The 22,933-nt window shown below is 34.6% G+C and overlaps 1 protein-coding gene across 1 annotated transcript in view; it reads right to left on the bottom strand.

Annotated features, from left to right (window-relative positions):
• The window catches only part of LIN28B (lin-28 homolog B), a 131,772-nt gene extending 108,971 nt beyond the window's left edge, over positions 1 to 22,801 (bottom strand). Inside the window, exons 1-3 of the mRNA XM_029944105.1 lie at positions 22,712 to 22,801; positions 14,148 to 14,196; positions 6,415 to 6,602 (exon numbers count right to left, since the gene is read on the bottom strand). Of these exons, the coding sequence (XP_029799965.1) occupies positions 6,415 to 6,602; positions 14,148 to 14,181 (222 nt within the window). The 5' untranslated portion in view covers positions 14,182 to 14,196; positions 22,712 to 22,801. The remainder of the gene's footprint in view (positions 1 to 6,414; positions 6,603 to 14,147; positions 14,197 to 22,711) is intronic.
• Positions 22,802 to 22,933: the final 132 nt, after the last annotated feature.

Raw genomic sequence — 22,933 nt, 5'->3', positions numbered from 1 at the left:
AGTTACTAAACTAACATTATACAAAACATTGTGCCTAATTTTAAAGAGAGAACATGGGGCACCTGGGTGGCTCAGTCAGTTGAGTGACTTTGGCTCAGATCATGATCTCACAGTTTGTGGATTCAAGCCCTGCATGGGGTTCTGCGATGACAGCTCAGAGCCTGGAGCCTGCTTTGGATTCCGTATTTCCCTCTCTCTACCCCTTCCCTGCTCCCTCTCTCTCAAAATAAACAGACATTAAAAATTTCTTTTAAAAAAAGAGACTATATAAAAGAAGGCACCAATTTAATTTTCCACTATGAATATATGCCACTAAGAATAACCTACTGTGATTTTATTGTGGCAAGGACGTGTTTACATTTTAGTTTATTTATTAAACACATTTGCTAGGCAATTTATATAACAGTATTTCTATTCTTCACAACATCCTGAAAAGTGAGGTATCAATTACTCCAATTTGCCACTGATTGTAGAAAGAAAGGTAAGACTAAATCTAAGACTCTTATGTTAGACAGCATTTCCAAATACTCAAATATTTAGATCTGAAGCTATAATCTTCAGATAATTTTCCAATTTGTTGCTAGAAAATAAGATTAATCTTGATGTATCAAAATGCAATATAACAAATACTTTTGTTACTCTTTTAATAGAAGTACTCATTAAAAGACAATTTCTAAATGTACCTCACTGATCTGCAATGTATTTTCTTAAATATATTACTGTGAACTTTACAATATTAGAAGATGTTATAATCAAATTATTTTAGAGAAAAACAAACCATTTGTTTCTTATGGACTGTTTATGTTACAATGCCATAACCTATAATAACTATATATTAAAGAAGCTGAATTTCTTATTACTTAAAATTCAGTGAGAAATATCTCAAGATATAAAGAATTGATAATAATAAAATAACTATTTTATTTCATATATAGTTCCAAATCAAGTCAAAAGAATATTATGCCTTAAAGTAATACACTTCCAGTTGAGTTAATCAGAAATATTCTTTCATTTGCTTAGGTTATACTTGGAGTAGAAATAAAAACACAGCACACTGTATTTTTAACTCGTAATTTTTAGGTTGCCCACAATAACAAAGGAACTACTCAGTTAAGATAAATAATATCTGCAATATCTATTTAATTTCTGAACAGGAGGAATTCTGGCAAATTTAAATAATAAGTGTTCCTTGCTGCCCCAAAACAACAAAAGGTAAGACAATAAACTCATTTTTTATCTACCATGTTGAATGCAGGCAAGAAAAAAGTTTTTTAACTTCTTACAAAACCTAAGCACTCTAAGATCAGTTAAAGGTAGGTTAAAGCTGTCATGCCAAATACTTGTAAGTCATTTCTCACTTATATATTTGTTTTAAAAAAATTCTTTGATTTATTGCCTTCATTTTTTGTGAACTCTTCTAAAAAAGAAGAATCAAAAGGAAGAGGACAATATTTAAGACTTACAACAATGATTTTTACTCATTTTTATTGAAGTATAATTGATATTCATCAATAATATTTAACATGAGGAGGGAAGACTGTCTTAAATGTGCCCAATTCATACTTTATGTTTAAACTGAATTAGAATAAAAGTATCTTTTTAGAAGTAAATGCTTTCAAATGTGATTTTAGCATTAAACAGCTTTATTTCGTTTGGGATTCTTCCAAAGTGGTGAACTGGCAAATCATCTTGAAAACCTAGTAGCACTAGGAACCATTTTCAAAATATGAAATTTTATAATTCACTAACAAATGAGCTGTATTGTAATATGATCACGTTTTTTAATTTCCAAGATTTTTTTGTCTAAATAATTTTTGAAACTGACATTTCCAAGAGTCCCAAGAATAGTTATAATCACATCTTTTCTACATGTGAAAAATGTTTCCATGCTACTATGATAAAAATAAAGATGGCTAATAAGTTGGTGATGAAATATTATGAAAAACCCTTGAACATGAACAAACTGGAGTAAACCTGTTTTCATTTGTATAATTAATTAATCACTGAGACATGAACAACTCTAATGCTACATCAATTGAACTGCATATAATACTTCAAATGTTCATATATTTAAAAACTGTTCATCTCCAAATGTTTTCATATCCTATACTATTAATAAAAATGCTTTAAATTTATCTGTTACAGTAATTATTCTTATTTCTTCTGCTTCCATTGAGTGTTTTCTGAACAATTTAACAAAAAGAACATAAAATATATAAAATCACCATAATATGACACTTGTCTTTTCCATTAAAATCAAACTATAAACCAGAAATAAAGAACATAAGATAACCTCAATACTTGAAAGGTAAATTAAGAATTCAAACGAAATTATTAGTAAGTATTTAACCCTATCAAGTAATGGTAGCTAAATTACAGTCAGTTTGAAATTACTCTCTTTGGGAAGAAATTCTTACCTAAGTAGTGAAATAATTCAAATATATTTATGTTAAAAATTCTTTATACCATAATTGGTGGCAAAGAATTCCAAATATATAACCTAACATACAAAGAAAATATTATTATGGAAGTGAGCTGAAGAGAGACTAATAAGACGAATGGATTCTATCCCTCCCATGAACAAAATAAAGTTTATTTTACCTCATTGAGATAATATTTATTTGGAAATAAATGCCAAAATTAATGTGGGAAAACTTAAATGATAATAAACATCAACAGGTAGGTATTGGGTAACATAGGATCTCATTTTAATTACCTTGTGACTCAGCTAAAATATTACCAAATATTTCAGTCCTATCAAAGTTTATAACATTTCAAAAAGTTACAAGAGAACTTTCCAACTAATTTAAACATGTTATCCCACAATCTAACTGTGGATGCAATTTTTTAAACTGTTAATAATAAACTAATAGAAGTTATTAATTATTAACACTTACACAATAACTGTACATTGATGAAATCACCTTAGTCGTACTCTATAGACTACAAACCTGTATTAACCATGTATGCATATTCTTACTTATATTGAGAGAGAAATTTCAGTGTTTTGCACTGGATTCTAAAGTAAGAAATTCCTACAAATGTATTCTAGTTACAAATTAAATCATCATCAAAATTTTCCAGTGTTAAATATTAAATATTTTATGGAACAACTCAAAAATAATAAGCTGTAACAAAATTCACAAATATGATATTTATGCATTCTTGGAAGTTTTTTAAAAATATTAAATACTATCAAGTTTCCATATTAATGTGTCAGAATACATATAATTATTACCAATCCATAATCATATGATCATTTAAATCACAAGTTAATATTAGGAAGTCAAATGAAGACTGTCATTTTAAACTACTAATAGACACATATCCTCAGATTGTGAGGAGAGTTTCACTGAATTTATCAACAACAATTAAAGACAGGGAAGGTACACTACCTAAGCCATATGTTTATTTTTGAGAAGTTGGTGACATTACAGAGACTAGAAGAAAGTCTGACTCTCTTCTTGCTAACATAGCTTAAACAGAATTATGTAACTAGGAATGTACAGCTCTACCTTAAAAATACACATGCATACCTTCTCTTCATTTCACAGCAACTGAATAATACACATGCTTATCTCTCTTCATTTCATAGCAACTAAACTGTTTTTGATATTCACTTCTTTGCAGTCAGGATTTTTCTGCTATTCCTATTTTAACTGTATGTACTTTATATATTTCTTTATTATTGATATGTATGTAGTTAATATCTTTTCAAGACAAAAAAATCCTGGGAGCCTTGGCATGAATTTTCAAATATTAAGTTAAATTAAAATTATTTATTTCCTCAAATATATACTATTAAAATTATTTCATAATACTTAAAATCCAATGACATGTGTACTTCTGAATATTAAAAAAAAAGCCCTATTGCATGTATTTAAAATAATGATATTGTCCGGTTGAACATTTAAAATTCCTAAATATCTACAATGCTTATTCTTTCATCATAAAATAGTACATAGACATAATAGGGAATAAAACTAATTTGAATTATACATTAATATGTTATGCTTTCAAAAATTCGCATACAGTAAAAATGGCAATAAAAGAATAATTTTAAGGTATTTTAAAAACTTCTGTAAAATGGTCCTGAATTACAACCTGATGTAAGTGGTGCTGACAAGATACCTGAAAAGATCATGTATGACCATTCAATAATTATTTGCAATTAGTTGGCTAAAATCTGTAGGATTCCTGACTGGTTCAAAACAATCATTCAATATGACTTTTAAGCAATTTGCGTAATTCCCAATATAAGACAGAAACTCCTACCAAAGCATCAAAATCAAGGAGAAAAACAAAGCAATAAAGTTAATTTTCCCTAGGAAAAAAGTGAGACATATTTCAAAAACAAATACTGTAGCCAACAAAAAACTCCCTAAAATATCACTTTCTAATTCCAAATTTAAAAAATATCACTGCCCTTTTTTATATCACAAAACTGCTAATACTTAAGTTTTATCAACTTTTTTTTTACATACTTCTTCCCAAGAATGTATCTAGATATATTCTTCTGAAGAATACAACAATACATATTTTGAGAAATTTTATCTCACCATTTTAATACTTTTTAAGTAAATACATAACTTGTAACAGGATTAAAGCAATTTAATATTAATAATTGGTATTTATACTCTAAAAATTATTTACTATCTATAAATAAAACTTTCCCAGGAATATGGTATCTCATAATTCAATGGATATACATATGTTTACCAACATACAATCATTAAAACAGATTAAATTTGGATGTCTTGTGGTTCTAAACATTAATATTGGTTAATAAAATGTCTAATATTTGAAAGTACTAAAAGCAAAACATAGAAAACTAAATTATAACAAGGTGTGATCAAAGAAGAAAAGGGCTATTTTTTTTCATTCATCTATAAAACAAATTTATGAGATCGTAAAGAACAATTTAACAACCTGAAGGAGGTTCAAAGTAGGGAAAGCCAGAGCCTGAGAGAAAATGAATTTGTCAATGATTTCAAGTCATTCAGTCTAGGGAGGAAAAAAAGCTGAAAATGCAGGTTCATTTTACAATATCAAGTAGGAGGCATAAAATCCAGTAGCCTGTCTATAGACTTCTATTTACGTATGTAAACCCTGTTTCAATTCACAGATTATGCTGATCCTTCCACATGTAAACAGCCAATAATGATGGCCAGGCCTTTAGGAAAGGAAAACATACACCACACAGCAAGGTCAGAAGCTACGGACCACCACAGGACAACAGATCAAAACAGAGTGGTTTCATATGTGTATTGTTTATATACTTAATTTGAAGATGATACTCCTTGGGGGTAAAGGAGGTTGTAAATATCACCAGGAAAGTGCAACACAGTATCAAATAAAATATATAATTTTCATGCAAGTAGTAAGTATTTTCTTGTATCTGTCAGTCAACTTGTACTATTGATAGCCATTCATTCAATTTTTAAAACTTAAATGTCAAGCCAAATCAAACTTCTTTGGTTTTAAATCCCTTTAGTCCTAAGAATTCATTACAGAGAATTAACTTCTTTCAATGCAATTATCAAACCTGCAAACTATATTTTTTTTACTATGTTGAGATTAAGCAATAGAGAGGAGTAAAAATGGAAGAGGTATTAATTTACTAGTTTCTGGGTAAAGTTTAAAAAATGATAAGCAATGACATTTTGTTTGGTATTTAAGCATCTTTAAAAATCACAATACAATATAAGCAATGGTGGAAATTCACGCAAAGTGGCAGACTAGCACATTTTAGACACACAAACTAGAGCCACAGCTGGCCACATGTTTTTTTGAGTACAGTTTCTTAAAGAGACAGTATCCTTGGACCTATGCCCTAAAAGGGAACACATTTCTAAAATGTTTGACTACCGAACAACCTATCCTTGGGCATTTCGTCAAATCCATGGTAGACCAATAGTCTTCTATCTTATTTTACTGTGAAATCAAATTATTTTTATTTAAACCTAAAAAACCAGGAAACAAATACAGTAACAGAGAAAGCTAGTGTGACTAAAGGTGTCTAAAAGGTGTCCTACAATAGCAAACGTTTTGTTGTTGTTGTTCTTGTAGTTCTGTAGCTTAAATGATCCCTGTTTCTTCATTCATTTCCCCATTCATTCACTAGGCACAGGCGACAAAGTATATTGTAACCGATAACACCGGAAGCTACACTACAGCAATTTCGCTGTCGAATGAAGAGGAGAACTTGCTAATAAAGTCAACCAGCAGCCAAGCAGTGAAATTTCAAAGATTTTCTGTTTAGGAAAATATACTCAGTAAGGAGACCATACAAATACCGTATTAACTCCTGATTGTAAGGAAGATTTTGTCTTACTGTGTATGTCCAGCGACAAAACTACTGACCAAATCCTACACATGGTAAAAGGAGAAGAAGGGAGAAAAACTTTGGCTTACTTGGTGCACAAACACATCGACTGGAATATCCAGGGGGCTTCCCTCTCGGTTTATCATGGAGATGAATCCAAATCCCATTCGCACATTGAACCACTTACAGTGGCCAGTTCCGTGCAAAATCTGGGATTCCTCCTCTGCCGGCTCTGGCAGCTTCCCGGGCCCTTCTCCACCACCTTTGCCTGCCCCGCCTGAGTAGAACAGGACAAAAAAAAAAAAGGTCAGTTAGTCTGTATTCCCAAACTGTTCATTGAAAGAGAGGAAAACTGCTTGGGGGGGGGGGTGGGGAAGGAAACAGAAAGAAATTCCAATAAATGGCTGATCTTTTCTTCTACAGAAAATATTTAAAATGAAAGGGTTAAAAGGGGAAGCAGGGGAGGAGGGAGCCACACTGGTCTATCGATCACATCAACTTCCACTTTTCTGTACATACGTGTACTTTTTCATTTAACTCCATTTTTTTCAGCCACATATTACAGTAGAGCATGCGATACTTTACTTGCATATTGCTGATTTAACACTGATCCCATTTACAAAAAGAAATATTCAGCCTAACTATTCTCTCTGGCGGGCACGAGGGGGGAAGAGAAATCGTGAAGATGGTTAGAGCTAGTTAATACACACGCAGCGGCAGCGAATCCAGGGTTATTTGCAATGTGCATTCCCCTCCCCCCAATAACTTTCAATTAAAGTTGGGGTGGAATGGGGGAGGGGGCAGGTGTATAAAAGTTTTCTTGGGCTCACTAACTGAAACTGCACTTAATCACACTCAAACAATTCAAACAATAGCCCCCTGAAAGCTTTTCAAGTTGTGAATCAGTGTGGGCGGTACAAAACATTTTTGGAGATCTATAACAATAGGTTGTAGAAAGCCCCACTGCGCGAAGGGGAGTGGGGGTATTGCCCGGTATTGGGGTAAAGGGGGAAGGGGGGACAGGCAAAGAAGGGTGGAAAAGGGAGGGGGGAGAGAAAGGAAGAGAGAAAAATCACAGTAAAACAATAGAAAAGAAAATTAACCTTCGGCCATGTTGCCCCACGGGCCCTCTGCTCCAAACTCGTGAGATGAAAACTTTCCCTTTGGAACGGAGTGATCTTCTGCATCAATCTAACATCTTGATTTTGTGCGATCACAAATTTAGCTCGCATGGTCTAATGTGCTTTCCCTCTTTTGATTTTTTTCTCTTCTCTCTCCAGTTTCTGGCCCCCTGAGCCACGTGACTTTGTCAATTACATGCTTTCTTGCTACTAATTTCACCTCGGATCCTTAAGGGGCTGGCAAGAGGAAGAGATAACCAATCGCCATTTCATCTATGCTGACATCAAAATAATTTATGAATGAACATGAAAAACTCAAACATGTTATCTTAAAGACAATTTGGGACGGTTCTTTGCGATAAATCAGAATGCTGATTTCGTGCTTTTACTTAGACACAATGGAGGGTCCTTGTGAATCGTCGATTTAGAGAAACGGCACGGTCATATATGTGCACACGCGTGCCTTACACACAAGCCTGTCCAAATAATCTCATTTAGGGGGGAAAAGCCCTTTAAATAAAGCAACCAATGTTATGCCTTTTTTCCCCTAAGAAGTCAACTTGTCCACAGTAGTAAACCTGCGTGGGGCAAAAAATTTCATATTTAATTCAATTCTTAGAGGAAAATGTATAATTTACAAAGGATCTAATTAAACCTAATTATATATCTCCATGAAACTTTGGATAATAGTAACGTACACCTACAATAAGGCAAAAGCACACATTTACCTGATCGTGCTCCAAAATTTTTTTCAAATTTAAAATAAGATCCAACCGGAAAAATCGCTAGCACTTTCATGTACTCAAATTATGTTTAGGTTTATCAGTTCGGAACATTTTGAAGGGGGAATTGTACTTCACAGGTTTCTCCGCCATCTCTTTCCGGGAGAGGAGATGTGATTAATGACTTCCTAAATAACAGCCCAGTTTTCCAGGCTAACATAGAGTGAACCTCAATCAGTGGCGATTGTTCCCCAAGAGCAAGACGACGTAGGGCAGGGAGGGGGAGGGGAGCGCCAGGCAGGGGAGGTGAAGAGGAGCCGCCAGCACAGGCGGTCGCAGAACCAGAGAAAGGGAGGGGGGGAGGAGGAAAAAAAGCGGGCACGGGCGGGGGAGGGGAGAAGAAAGGGGACAAGTGGGGTAAAAAAAGGTAAATTCATATTATATTGATTGGACCCTGATACTTAATAAGTCCACTGCTAATAGACAGAAGAATCAAATAAACGAACATTTAATAACGGATTAGGCTCCTACCATCCCTTCTCTGGCCCGGCCCCAGTTTCAAAATGCTTACCATTTACCTTTCAAATTGATTCAAACGATTGTTGATTACTAGATGCTGACGCCAATATTACCGCCCTCATCGAATACTACAACAAATATTACAGATCAACTAGAAATGACTTACTTCCTTTAAAATACAAAATATAACCCGTCTTTGAAACACTACAAAGCACCACCACTCTTTCCCCCACCCCACCCCCCATTTTCTTAAACAAGCAGTTTACGGAAAAACTGTACAGATACCACTTCCCTTCGGCAAAGCTACCCGAGTTGACCCTCCCCCACCTTACCCGCAACCCCCTCCCCGGATCTCCAAACATGCCCACACTCCTCTAACTCTAATACTGTTTCACACAAACTAAAATGTGGGGATTCTGAATCTAAAAGCTTTAAAAACTCACAGAATGCACCTATTTACACCCTGTCCCCATATTAAACAACTAAATATAAATTCTTACTAGTTAGTGCGGAACAAATAAATGGGTATGTGTAAATATGTTCTTTTCAGCTGTTTGTGGTAAAAGGCATCAATCAAGATTGATCAATTTAGAAAGATTTTTCCTGTTTATTGCTTTTGTTGTTTCTCAGGAAAGGAGGCAAAGCTTTCTCACTTTATTTACTTTGGGTAGAATAACCATGTTCCAGTTGGTGAGGAAGAAAGCACAAGTGTAAAAATCCAAATGATTTTGCAAGAGTAACAAAAGGTCTCAAAAAATTATTTGCAAACAAAACATTTTTAGGCATTATTTTAATAGTAGAAATCAACTGATTACACTGACCTATAATGAAGTAACTTTAATGATGGTATTTCAGGTGAAACATCTCACATAATATGAAATTGAGAAAAATTTAAAATAAGTTATGTTTTATTATACTTTGAATGAAAGAATTACTTTTAAAAATCAACATCTGGTAACAGAAAAATAATCTGAAAAGGTAGTCCTGTAAATTGAAGGGAATGTTGTTATTTATATGAAAGTAATTATAAAATTCACAGAGCAGTATAGTTTGGTTTTGTCACTCACACATACTTATGGTAAACAATATTTGATTTGTTAAGTTTATTTTTAATTAGAATATAATTTAATTAGGAAATCAGAAACAACATGTAGGCAGATTCTGAATTCTTGTGTATGGTTAAACTTGATGTTAATTCAAACCTATCAAAATATAAACATATATTAAAGTGTGAAATGCCATAACTGAACTACATTGAATGGTATGGTTATGAGATTCACAGTCTTGCCTGTTTGGGGGCCTCCAGTATTAGTGGAATTAAGGTAGGGTTCACTGAACTGGTCACTGGTGTCAGAGGTTATCGACTCATTCATTTCCTGAGAGGGACATCAGCCTTTCAAGTTGTGTAGAAGGCTTTTTCCAACTGGGAACTCAGAGAAATCCTCTAACATTCATTCACAAAGAATTTAAGTCAAATACATTTACATACCTGGGGGAGGGAGGTGGGTAGAAAAGAAAGAGAGAGAAGGGAAGAGGAAAGCATAAAAGAGGAGGAGGGGAGAAAACTGGGAAGGGAGAGAAGTGAAGCAAGGAGACACAGCCAAACACAAAATACCACTATTTGAGGGATATGGTACTGTCATTTAAATAGATTCGTCTTTTCTGCCCACCTCCTCTCCAATCTTTTGAGCCTCTTCCTTTTAATAAAACTGACCATAATCTCCTTAAGCTCTTAGAGTGCTTCTTTCACATAAAATAGTCCTATGAATCTCCTAGAATGCTTTCCAATTTGTCACCTTCCTGAAGTCTTCTGGTTTTAATTTTTTTCTCATTTCCTACTTGTTTTTAGTGCCAGAAAGACCTGTGCTTGACTCAAAACGCATGTTTTATATTTGTGAAAGCCAAATGTTTAGTAGCTTGATTTAACATAGTTCTTTCAAAATGTTTTTAAAATGCGTTCAGGTAGCTACAAAGAATCATCAACGCACTGGGGAGAAAAATTAAGGAATTAACCTATCACATGCCCGTTGGTCATCAAAATCTAAAATGTCTTCGTTTAAAAAACGAAGTATACATTTCATTGACCGTTTTCTTTTTTTTCCTTTTCTTTTAACTCCACGAGTACAATTCAAGGAGCCCAAAGAGGTGCCAGAGACCCCGTCGTTGTGGTCAACTATAAGCAATGAGTGACTTCTATTACAGCAGAAACAATGCTTTGGTTCTTCTTAAAACTAGGAGGAGGGGCCGTGGCACTGCGGCGAGCGACTCCACCCGAGCGCTCCTCCAGGCAAACAAGGTGGGGTCCGCAGCCCCCACGCGGCCCTCGCCTTCGCAGCCGCGCGTCTTCCCGCGCAGCCCGCCTCCCAGGGTCGCCGAGACCCCCAGGCCAGCGGACCCGCCCTTTCCCTCCACCTCCCGCCCCGGCAACTTCCTCTCCCCTTTCTCTTCCCAGTCACCTTTCCCTTATTCATCACATCACCACCCCCTCTTTAGAAGTCAAAACGTTCCCAAGAAAGCTGGTGATTTCTCACTAATAAGAGGCGTTTAAATTTGTCCTTCCGTCTCCAAGAACAGCAAACAAAAGAAACCTTTGCCTTCACTATTTTGAAGGAACACCTGGCACAATCTACTACTTTACTGCATTTCCAGATGTATAAAATTTACAATTTGGTCCCTAGTCTGTGACAGGTCATAGTTTCCCCTAAGATAAGTGAGGTCAAGGGGGAAAAGGGAACCAGGCTCCCGCCCCCACCCCGGGCTGACCACCCCCGCTCCCCCGCCCCCCAACAGGCCAAACCTAAAATGGAGCTGTCTTCAGACAGACCCCTGGCGCCGTCCTTTTGGGAAGCCAGGAAGACGTGGCGATGCGCCTTTGGAGGATCAGGAAAAGAACTCTGCGGGGAAGGCGGTGGAGGGGTGGCCGGGACGATTTTAGGGAACTCGCTCTCTAGCCCCCGGGGTGAGATTTCCCGCCCAAAAACTGCGGACCCACACGTCGGGCAAAGCATTCCCGATTCCTCCCACCCACTGCGTTTCAGCAAACCACTGGCATTGCTGGCAAATAACTTCTTGAAATTCTTACAATACGGACTCAAATGAAAGAGTACTCGCCTGGGTGCGCTGGTCTTAAAGTAGAGGCACTTCAGAATTGGGGGGTATTTTTTGTTTCCAAAAAGTAAAATTCCGTTCTCATTTAATTTCATTATCTGGAAGCAAAATGCTCTGGCTTAAACACAATTGTTCCAATTTGAGAATTTTTACACAGCTGTAAAACTCTCTTAAACTTTTCCTTTAAATATCTTATTAACACATTTCCCTATGTATAATTAAACTAGGGGGGGAAGGAATGGATTAGCATACATTTTAAGTTTTCCAGACAAATTGCCTTCATGTTTCAAAAACAAACAGCTTTCTTTTTGGTCAGTTATGTTTCAGCAAAGTATTCAAAGCAACACAATTAATTCAGGAAAGGGCATTATTTTAAGACCACCATTTTCTAGAAAGTTTATTGTAAAAAAAAAAAAAAACTGGAATAGAAAAATGTCCCACTCTATTAACATACTTCTCCCCCAACAAAAAGGAGAAATATAATTTTTTATTACCCCTAACAAATATCTTCTGAATTGTACTCAATACTTCCTTAAATGATTCTAAATGGAACAGCAACTGAGTTAGAAAAATCATTTAGTAATAAGCATTACATTATTTGCCCAAAACAGCACAAAAAGAAGCTTCATGTTTTATTTGAAAAATGAGTTCATATTTTTTACCTGTACTACCTAAACATGTAGTCTTCATAATATTAAAGATATTTTTGCAGTGAATATTCTCTGTAGAAACCACACTAAATAACATAAACATACAATTCCTTCCCTATCTCCCAAAGCAATGAATCAAAGGTTATTCTTTAAAACTTAACCTCAAAGAAATAATCAGCTGAAATAAGAGTGGAACTGTTTCCAAGTTATTTCTTTTAATATCATCACTTTGGGCTTATCTGGGAGGACAGGAAGATGGAAAAATGAGAAGGAAAGGAAGAGCAGGGGTAAAAGATTAGACAAGTGAGAAGAAATCTTCAGGTTTTAAAGATGCCTGTGTGGGAAGCAAATCTGTGAGGAAAAAAAAACCCCATCTAACTGGAGGCCACAGGCACCTGGCTGGCTCAGTTGGTTAGAGTGTGTGACTCTTGATTTTAGGATTGTGAGTTCAAGCCCCACATTGGGTGTAGAGAGACTACTTGAAATAAATAAAATTTAAAAACAAAAAGAAGAAAGAAAAAAGGAAACTGAGGCCAGTGTTCTGGTCCCATTTTAATGACTTTATGACCTTAGGCCAGTCATTTGAGCTTCTCTTGGCCTCAGTTTCCTCATCTGCAAAGTGAAGAGGCTGAACCAGTCAATGTTCAAGTCTTTCAGTTTACATCTAATATCTGGAAATAACCTTTCTTTGGGTCAAAGTGGAATCTTTCCCTTGGCCAACCCTTTTTTAATCACAAGGAAACACAGACATGAAACTTTATTGCAGTCACTTAACACATTGGTGTTAACATTATTTTCCAACAGAAAAGAAAAAGGTCCCTGGGCTGCCCCCAATCTGCCCCCAGAGAAAAAACATAATCAATAATAAGGGGCAACAAAGCAGTAAAATAAAATATTGTAGTAACTTTCCACAATCTTCTTTTTCATGATACTCATTAAGAGCATCATCTCTGTGTCAAAGGATTCACTCTAGAAAAAAGTACAGTGTTTGTCAAATGGCAAAGCCTCTCAGTGGCTTCCTCATTAAAAATTTGATCTCTAATTCCTCTTGCTACCTACAACCCTATACTTAATAAACTTAATAATAGAATAACATCCTTTTACTTGTATTTATTAATGCTCACAAACTTTGACATATTATAGCTCTTAAGTGTATTTTCAAAACAGTATTAATCAAGAGTAGATCCAAGCCACTAAATTCAGCAAAGCAGAAGCTAAAATACCAGATGGTTATCAAATAGAATTGTTACTGAAAAGTGTTATAATTTTTCAGTTAATTTCAGTAATACAAGAAAATATATGCCAAAAGTCTAGGTTTTGTAAGCAAAAGGATATATATTTTTTAAAGTGTAGGTTTAAATTATTGAAAGTTCAAATGATTTATTTTTGCAGTATAATGAGGAAAAAATTTGTACATGTTCATGAAAAGCAAAATAAATGAAACTTCCTAAATTAAGAAAAATTCCCTGAAAAATGTCTAATAATCAGAAGGAAAGGAGTTAATGAGACTAATTCATCCTTGCAATTCTGGCGGGAGGATCAGTTTATAAATGAAATCATCTGGAGTACAGTAGGATATGGTACCTATGTTGCCAAAGTGGAGACTTGCTGAGGGCTGTCAAGTTTTCTTACATGCCTCCAGTAACCTTTTTAAAACATTAGTCAAATTACATATTTAATGGGGGCGGAGAGAGAGACTAACCTGGGGCTGATGAAACCTGGTTGAATGACCTCATCCTCTTCTGAAGAACCTAAAATCAGAGAGCTCAAGTCAGTACTACATTAATTGCCTATTTAATTGCCTCTTCTTCAGTTTAATGATTTATTAGAAAGCAATAAAGTGCCTAGGTGTTTGACTCTGTGAAGTGACCTATAAACTTTTTAAAAACAATTTAAGACTCACCCAGCAAATCATATAACCAATTGGCATAAACTCGCCTTTTGTTCCTATTACAGGACATTTGTTTAAAAAACATTTTACACAAGACCATTAAGATTAGTCCTAATTGTCCATGAGCCAATTTCATGAACAACACAGTTTAAAATTTTTTTAAGTTTAATTTTACACTGTAATTCCCAAATCCCATTTTTAAAAACCACAGTTAAAAATCAGCCTAACCTACAATATTTTATTGATTAACTTAATCGACTTTTCAGTTATATTTTAGAAGATAAATCATGTGAATCTAATTGTGGTTCTATACCATTCATATCGGGTCCATTATATTCAAATACTTTGTGAGAAAAAAAATTAATAGTAATACACCTAATAACTAAGTGTACTTAATGCTTTCTAATATGTATAAACCCACATTCTTAAAAGAAAAAAACAGTTCTTGTTTCAAAAATATGAATAAATACTGGTGTCTCTAATATATCCATAGGCAGATGTCATGACACAGTAAAACTTGCAGTGAAGAGTTGCCCAGTAATAAGTATAGCAATTGGAAGAGAAACTCCTGCTGGCAACTGAACTATCATTTTTATCCGGGGTTCAGAATCATTGAGGTTTGAAAAACAGATTGGTTTGAGCATGCATCCACTCACCTGCTACCACCCAGGGTTGTCCTTCTTCCCTTAACTAAGTTTTACACACTCAATCTACTATATCAACTCACGAAAAATACACCATTATGTGTATATTCTTTAAGTTGCAATCTAATTGTCTTCTCAAAATGAAATGGAGGCTTTTCCAAGTACAGAGTTCTACTGAATGGTAACCCAAGATTCTTCCTACAAAGGATGACAATCCCACTGAGTATGATTTGGAAAGAATAGAGGAATATTGTCAACAAAAGGCATGAGAACCTCTAGCCATTAAATCTTTCAGTTATCTTGTGTTTACAACCAAAAGAAGACAATGACAGACCCTAAAGTTAACAAAATTCATTACTAAAACTTATTGAAACAGAGCTTTCTTTTATATTGAGTTTATAGTTTTACTTTGTACATTTGGTTTATGTGGATGTGCATTTAAATATTATACATAACCTTCAGCAAACCCCTCGCTCATGTTTTCCTGTTCCAGTAGCCCCAGCCCATGTTTAATCTTCTTTATCTGCTTATAGTTACGGAAAAGTTCAAACCAACACGAAAACTTTCAATAGGGATTCATAAAAAATTTTTCAAATAATTCCTATAAATTATTACAAATGGTAGACTTAATGAAGTGAAAATCAAATGGTGGAAGAAAGTTAGCTAAGTAACACTATATATTTGAGTGATAAAGATGTTCAGATTTTTCACCAAACTTGCCTACAAGAGTAGGTAAAGAAAATAGAATTAAGTTTAAATGTGGTTATTAAAATCTATCCATCCAATGTTTACTAAACAACTATTTTAGGAATGAGATAGGTAAATACCAAATGTTCATATGTTTACTATAGGTGACTATTTTTTGACATGAAGTAATGATAAATAAAAAATAAGCCTTTAAATGCATGGACACTCCAAAAACAGTTTTGTAATTTTATAACTGGGTATTTTCATTTGACACCATAATTTTTAGTAAATTTTAGAAAACAAAAATCTAATTAAAACTGTGATATCCTAAAATAAGTTTCTCTGCCCCTTCACTAGAATCATCCCTATTTATCATTTAAATCTCGGCTTAGATCTCCCTTTCTTACTGTTCCATACTGAACAATGCCTCTACCATATAATACTGTACACTAATTGACTGTAATAACCCATGAAAATGCTCCCTATCCCAACTTGATGCTATGCTCTGTGTGGTAGGGGGTGGAGGGGATTGCATATATTTATCTCATCTTTAGTGATCCTAACATTCTTTAGTGTTCAATACATGTTTTAATGAACCAATGACTTAAGGAATTTCTGACTGGTTGACTATTCCTAGGATACCTTTTATGAATTAAGTGGACTTGTACACAAAATTTTCTTAAAACCATACTTTTAATAAAAGAGAATAGGCAATTAATCATTTGACTGTTACAAATGTAAATGTACATGTAAAGTGTTTCAATAATTTTCAATATACACGATTGTAAAATTACTTAACTTATAAACTCTATCCACTACACTTAGATTTCATGGTTCCTCCTGTAAAAATATGTAACCATATTCTTCTTAACTACTTTCCATGTTGCTGTGAATCCACTACTCTATCTATTCAATGTAAAAGTATTTGCTAATCTGCATTATATGCTGTAATTTCTTTAAAAATTGCCAAATTCTTAAACCCAAAGACTTGAATAGTAATAAATAAAAATGCTACTACATGTTACTCAGAACTTTATTTCAATTCAATTTACACATTAGCTTTTACCTCTAAAAAACAAGTTACTTTAAGATGGAAAAAAATAATTTAGCAATAAAAAACATTCACTATCATAAAAGGAAAATGATGTCATTATTCTCATCACTACAATTTTTCAATATTTAAAAAAATATTTAAATAACAAATTGTTTCTCCTATCAGTAATTTCTAAAATAATATAAATGTAAAGTACATTACAGCTTACTAAATAAAGCACTCACTTTATAGTTTATAACAAAAACTAGTCTATATACGTTATGTTTCAATTTCAATATATTTCAATACATCTTTTGGAAAGCAAAATAGGCAACAATGTGACTTCTCCTTAGAATATATGGGAGAAAAGGTTTTAAACGACTACTTAACATCATTAGCAAACATAGTACACAAACATCAGAGTAAAACCAAAAGCAAGATACTTAGTACATTTACTGTAACTTAAATACAACTTATATACATATGAAGTAAAATTTTAGATGTAGAAAGTCAACATCGAAGTTATTGTGTGTGCTTGATGACAATGTTTTCTTACTCCATCCTCTAAAGGAACATTAATATATATTAAAACCCTTCATTATAACTATTTTTTGCAAATTAAGTGAACAGACTTTAAAATGCTACCTTAGCAAAATCAGAATAAACCATTTTGTAATTTATCTCAAAATCCTATCCTAATTTTAAATAAAACTGAAAATGCTATATTACTAACTATATACAGATACAGTACAGTTAAAGAAAACAATTTACTTTAAAGTAAAATAAATATTTACATGTGACTTTATACAGTTGAATAACCATAGGTATTTGAATGTCAATAAGGGAAACTTAGCATGTACTAAAATATTTAGAATGTTATCTTGACAGAAAAAATTTATATTACTATAGGAAAAACATTTTTAAATTGCATTTTTATATTTATGTAGTTAATTATAATACATTATTATTTTATTATTTGTAATACATTATGTAAACACTTACCCCGAGAGGCTAGCATTTATAATACAGCTGAAACACAGAGATCAATTTAAGTTTCTTAACCATTTTACAAATTTTACAAATTGCAATTTTATTGGCTTTACATAAGATGTGAGCAATTCTAGCATTCTCTTCAAATACTACGGCAAAATATTTATTCTAGAAAATAAAAAATTTTAATGAATAATAATTTAAGTCAACTGGCAAACTGTCAAGATTGTTTAAAGGCACTGACTATGGCACAACTGTTAATTGGTAAATAATTCTTTAACTTGAATGTGAACATAGTAACACAAGGCACAGCAGTTGGTTTTGCTAATGCAAACTGTATTTTTCACCGTAAGAAACAATAGTTTTATAATAATAAAGCTCATAGTTGAGTCACTGTTTAGGCTGCACTGAATAAAAGAAAATAAAAACAATAGTGGTTTTAAAGAGTCAAAATAATGGCAAAATTCCTATTTTACTGAAGCTGATCACATACACTCTGAAGGCCCACCACAACTATAAGATGAAAACTTTAGAGTAGCTTCTTGATATGGTAAACAAAAATGACTTAAAATAAACCTGAACACTTCTAATTAGTTAGTGTTAACAAGACAATTTTATTTGATAACACATTCTAAGTTTTAATACACATTAATGTGTTAAAAATTTATATCACAAGAGATTAACAACGAAATGAGAACTTTCAGTACATTTGAAATAGTTTCAATAAACATTTTAATATAATAAAGATCAAAAAATGTTTTAGAGGCTATTCACCTTGTATCATTGCCAGTGATCTAATAGTGTAATAAATGTAGTACTAAATAAAAATCATAGGATTGAAGCTAGCATAAGAGATCACATCAAGAGATGAATGCAAAAATATAATTTACAGATTTTTTTCAAAAATTTAAAACTGCAAAAAAATAGTCTGTTTTCAGCCTATGCAGTAGAGAATATTTTCATTGAAACATAGTTTGAAAAAAAAGTTACATAAAATAATTGTTTAAGAAGTATAAAAGTTGCATTTTGGCTCTTGCATTCCTAAATAAGAAATAGTGATTTGAAATACGTAGCAAATTTAAAACTTGTTTTTCCACCATTGGAACTGGTCACTCAACACTAAGTCCTTTTTTCTATATAATTAAGCTTTTGTTCAGCCATGAAAAAACTAGAAACTGATTACTTGAAAATGAGCTGCATGCCCTTTGTCCTGGTTTGTCACCTTTGACCCTTAATTTGATGATCCTGCATATCAACCCATTCTATTTTTAGGAAAATAATGTCAAAGTTCTATGCCTAAAATAGTACTTTTCACTGAAATGTTAGATGTATTACAACATTCCTTTTCAGGTAATTTCTACAATGGTTTCACACCAGTGTTCATTTCATATAATGTAGAACACAGTAATATCATAAGCAATGACAGCATGTTGTTCATTCTGCTTCAAACAATAGAAAATTTCCTCAAAGTGCTAAATCAAGATCATTATCATTTCAAATTTTATATTTTTCTTTTTATCTAGAAATTGCTTATATTATTATTGTTCCTAAGAATGTATTTAATGAGTGATTTCTAACTTTATTAATCCCAAAAATACTGTTGTGATGTTGATTTTGATAGTGCCAGGATATAAACCTGAATAAAAACAGCAAATATCAAGTTCCTACTCAAACTTACAGTGACATCAACTAAAAGTATAATTTTTGAGAGAAATCATTGGTTGCTTAAATTGGCTTCAAAGTCTTGTCTTCATCTGCAAGTGACAGCTTTCAAAGAAAGGGATAACCTCTAGCATTGATCCCATTGATTTTACTGACATTACTCAAAATCAATTTTATTCAGTAAATTAATATACTTTAGAAATAACATTTCTCTATTACAATTTCTGGTTCATTTCAATGCAGCTGAGTGAAAAAAATACATAAAAAGTATATGTGAAATATAATGTACATATTTCCTACACTGATGGTGCTACATGAACCTTTACATAATTCTGTGTACAGTTTTCAGTCAGATTTAGCAGTGACCAATATGGCTGTCTTGGTTCAGCACTATGGTCAGCGACTTTATAGAGCATCCTTGTGTCCAAGAAATACAACACAGTATATGTACACAGCAGGCAAGTTTCTCGACCCAATGTGACTCTAGATTTCATATATTCCTAGATATGTTCAAATGAATCAATCCTACATTTTTTAATGTAAATAATTTTCATTGTTCTCAGTGGCAAGCTAAAAATTCTTTTTTCTCTTGTGGTTCATCAAAAACAGTACTTACTTGTAAAGAAAATACAGTCCTTTTAAAAGGCAAGAAAATTAGGTGCAGGTTCTAAGCATTTAAACATTAAAACTTTGGGCATTTATGGACTTAAAGAATTTTAAAAGGAAATGAGATTCCATTAAAAATTATTAAATAAGAAAACTCCTTGGCTGACCAAAATTCTGCAATGTCTCTTTCACAATCAATAGCTTTAAATACTTCTAAATTGTTTCCTGGATGAATCTCCACTTCCCATTTTTTTAATCAACTCAACTATGGATTAAGATAAATGTTTATAGATCATTTTCTGATTGGAGTTTTCTAATACAGTCACCAAATTTGGTAGTTATGAAGAGTACTTTAACCATTTTAAAGAGACATCAGCCTTAAACCGAAGGGCTGCATATATGTTTAATTTAATAACTTATTTTTCCTTTAATCATGGTTTGTAAATTATGATAGCAGTGTGTTATAAATACCAAAAAAAGTTACGTGATCAGACAGCAAACAGTACCAAACTATCAGACAGGTAAGATCTGTTTAATCTTCTTTTTCTTCAGGGTGAATAGGAAAAAAAACCCTACATTAAATCCACTATATTTACTAAAATCCTGTGTTTTTGGAATTTACATGTACAACACACTTTAAAATAAGGCATGCTGAAAACTGAGCACTGTCACATTAACACTCAATCTGTTTAACTGTATTTTCCCCATAACAGATTTTTAAATTTAAATCCTGATTAATTTCATAATAAATTTTTCATTGTTTCTGAAAGATGTTTGGCACAGACATAAAGGAAGATACTACAACTGGACAAGGATTAATGAGAACTGATCCTTGATTTATTATGTTCCAGATCTGTTAATAGAGAAGCACCTATATACAGTTTTTATAACCAACATGCATTACAAACTGATCCAGATACTTAATGCTTGACATTTTGTTATCAAGCAATGATTAGCTGATCCAATTTATAAAATAGAAAAGTCAAAGTATTTTTTTCATTTGTGGTATCTTCCCCTCCTTACAAGTACTAGAAAGGCCTATGTGAGTTTAATTCCTGAAGGTATATAGTAAATTTAGGCATGCTGCACTGTCCTATTTCATATTTTCAGAAATAAAGAATTTGGGAAGCAAGAATTCCCCCCAAATGGAGTAGGGTCTAATTCTTAATCTAAATGGAATATATTACATATTATGTTAACTTATAGTATGACCCCTCTATCATATATGTGCAAGTCCACTGCAGAAAAAAATGGTACAAATTTCATGACAAATACACAAATATTTTGAAAATCACAAACTGGCATACATTTCCAAGAATTTAAGTTGTAAAGTTTCCCTTTAATCTTTCATAAAATTGTGATGCTTCATAATTTATTGTTGGACTTAAAAATGTGTTTTAACAACAAATGAATTTCAAAAAGCATTTTTGCATCATCACCTAGCTAACTGTGGTAACAATCTGGACAAAGAAGGCAAAGAGGAGGAAATTTTTTTTTGATCAGAGTAAAATCCACAAAAGTCACATTTTCCAACAACATTGTACGATGTTTTAAATTAATTCTGTTAGCTTCCATGTATAATTTTTAACTTCCACAATGTTTGTGACTAAGAAATTAAAACAATAAAACATAAGTATAATTTATTTTTCCCTTGCACTAACAATTGTACATATAACAATCTTCACTGGAGAACTCATAATCATACCCGGTAACCTTAAAAACGTATCGATGAAAACAAATCCACAAAAAGAACGGAAAGGAACTCAAGGAAACACAGGAACCTAAGATTTCAGTCAGTGTTACATGAAACAATTCAAAATGGCGGACTATTACTTACATTTAAGAAATTTCCGAAATGAGGACACTAAATACATACTGTAAGATATTACTCGAAAACACTTAATGTTTACCAATGTGCAATTAAAAAAAAAAGTTTAGTAGTACAAATCCTCGTAATGCACCCGCTTCCGATGGTCCAGTCAGTAGTCGGTTAATGCTCCTACGAATGCATCACTTCGTTTTTTCTTTTCAAAAGCAACCTACATCCAAGAGCGTTTTTCTCCGTTCTCCTCAAATTCTTAGTTTTAATTCATTAATTTACACCACCGACACCGAAGCAAAAAGGATCCCCGACGCCTGCCCGGTACAAAGCAGCTCCGTTGGCGGAGCGCGGGCGGGCAGGGCAGGTGCGGACGCCCTCTGCTGGTGCCGCTCCGCGTGTCCGAGTAGCCAGCACCGGCCGCGCGAACCGACCTCCAGGACCGCAGCCGGCGCCGTACCGCTGCGAACGCGAGTCGCCCGCTCCCCCTTCCCGTCCGGCCCTCCCGCTTCCAGCCGGCTCTGACCGCCGGGCGGCGGCCGCGGCGGAGAGACCGGGCGAAGCGCTGGCGACGCACCGCCCGCACCGAGCGCAGACCCAGCGGCACCGAGCGGGGAGAGAAAGGTGTGAACCCGGAAGTACATCGACCGCCCGCATCTCAGCGGTAACGCTGGGGCAATAAATCAGGGCCGGCGAAGGAAGGACGCGGTTCCTGCTCCCGCACGACAACTTGCTGCGAGACCTGTCACTTCCCCACCTTGCCCTGTCCTTTCCCCTCCCTGGCGCTCGCGCCTCCTCCTTTCTTCCTGCTCCTCGGCACCGAGCTCCCCTCGACGTTGCTCACGTGCCAGACCCGGGGCCGCGAGCTGCGTCCGCACCCGCGCGCACACCCGGCCACACTCGCACTCGCCCGGCTACGGGGCGCGCTGCTTACCTCCGGGGCCTCATGGTCGCTTCGCTAGCCCGAGTGTGAGCGGGGTGGAGGGTGTGAGTACGTGTGTGGCGTTCAGTCCGGGGGGACAGGGCGGAGGAAGGGGCCTGGAGTCTGTCACTTCCTGAGGGAGTGCGGCGGCAGGAGACCCGGGATGCGCGCGGCGGGGCCGGGAGGGGTCAGCACATTGTGAGCCGGAGGTGGGGACGGGGGGCGGGGGGAGAG

The sequence above is a fragment of the Suricata suricatta genome, chromosome 7 (assembly GCF_006229205.1).
Source record: "Suricata suricatta isolate VVHF042 chromosome 7, meerkat_22Aug2017_6uvM2_HiC, whole genome shotgun sequence".
In the NCBI taxonomy this organism is placed as follows: Eukaryota; Metazoa; Chordata; class Mammalia; order Carnivora; family Herpestidae; genus Suricata; species Suricata suricatta.
This window is presented reverse-complemented; position numbering and strand designations above follow the sequence as displayed.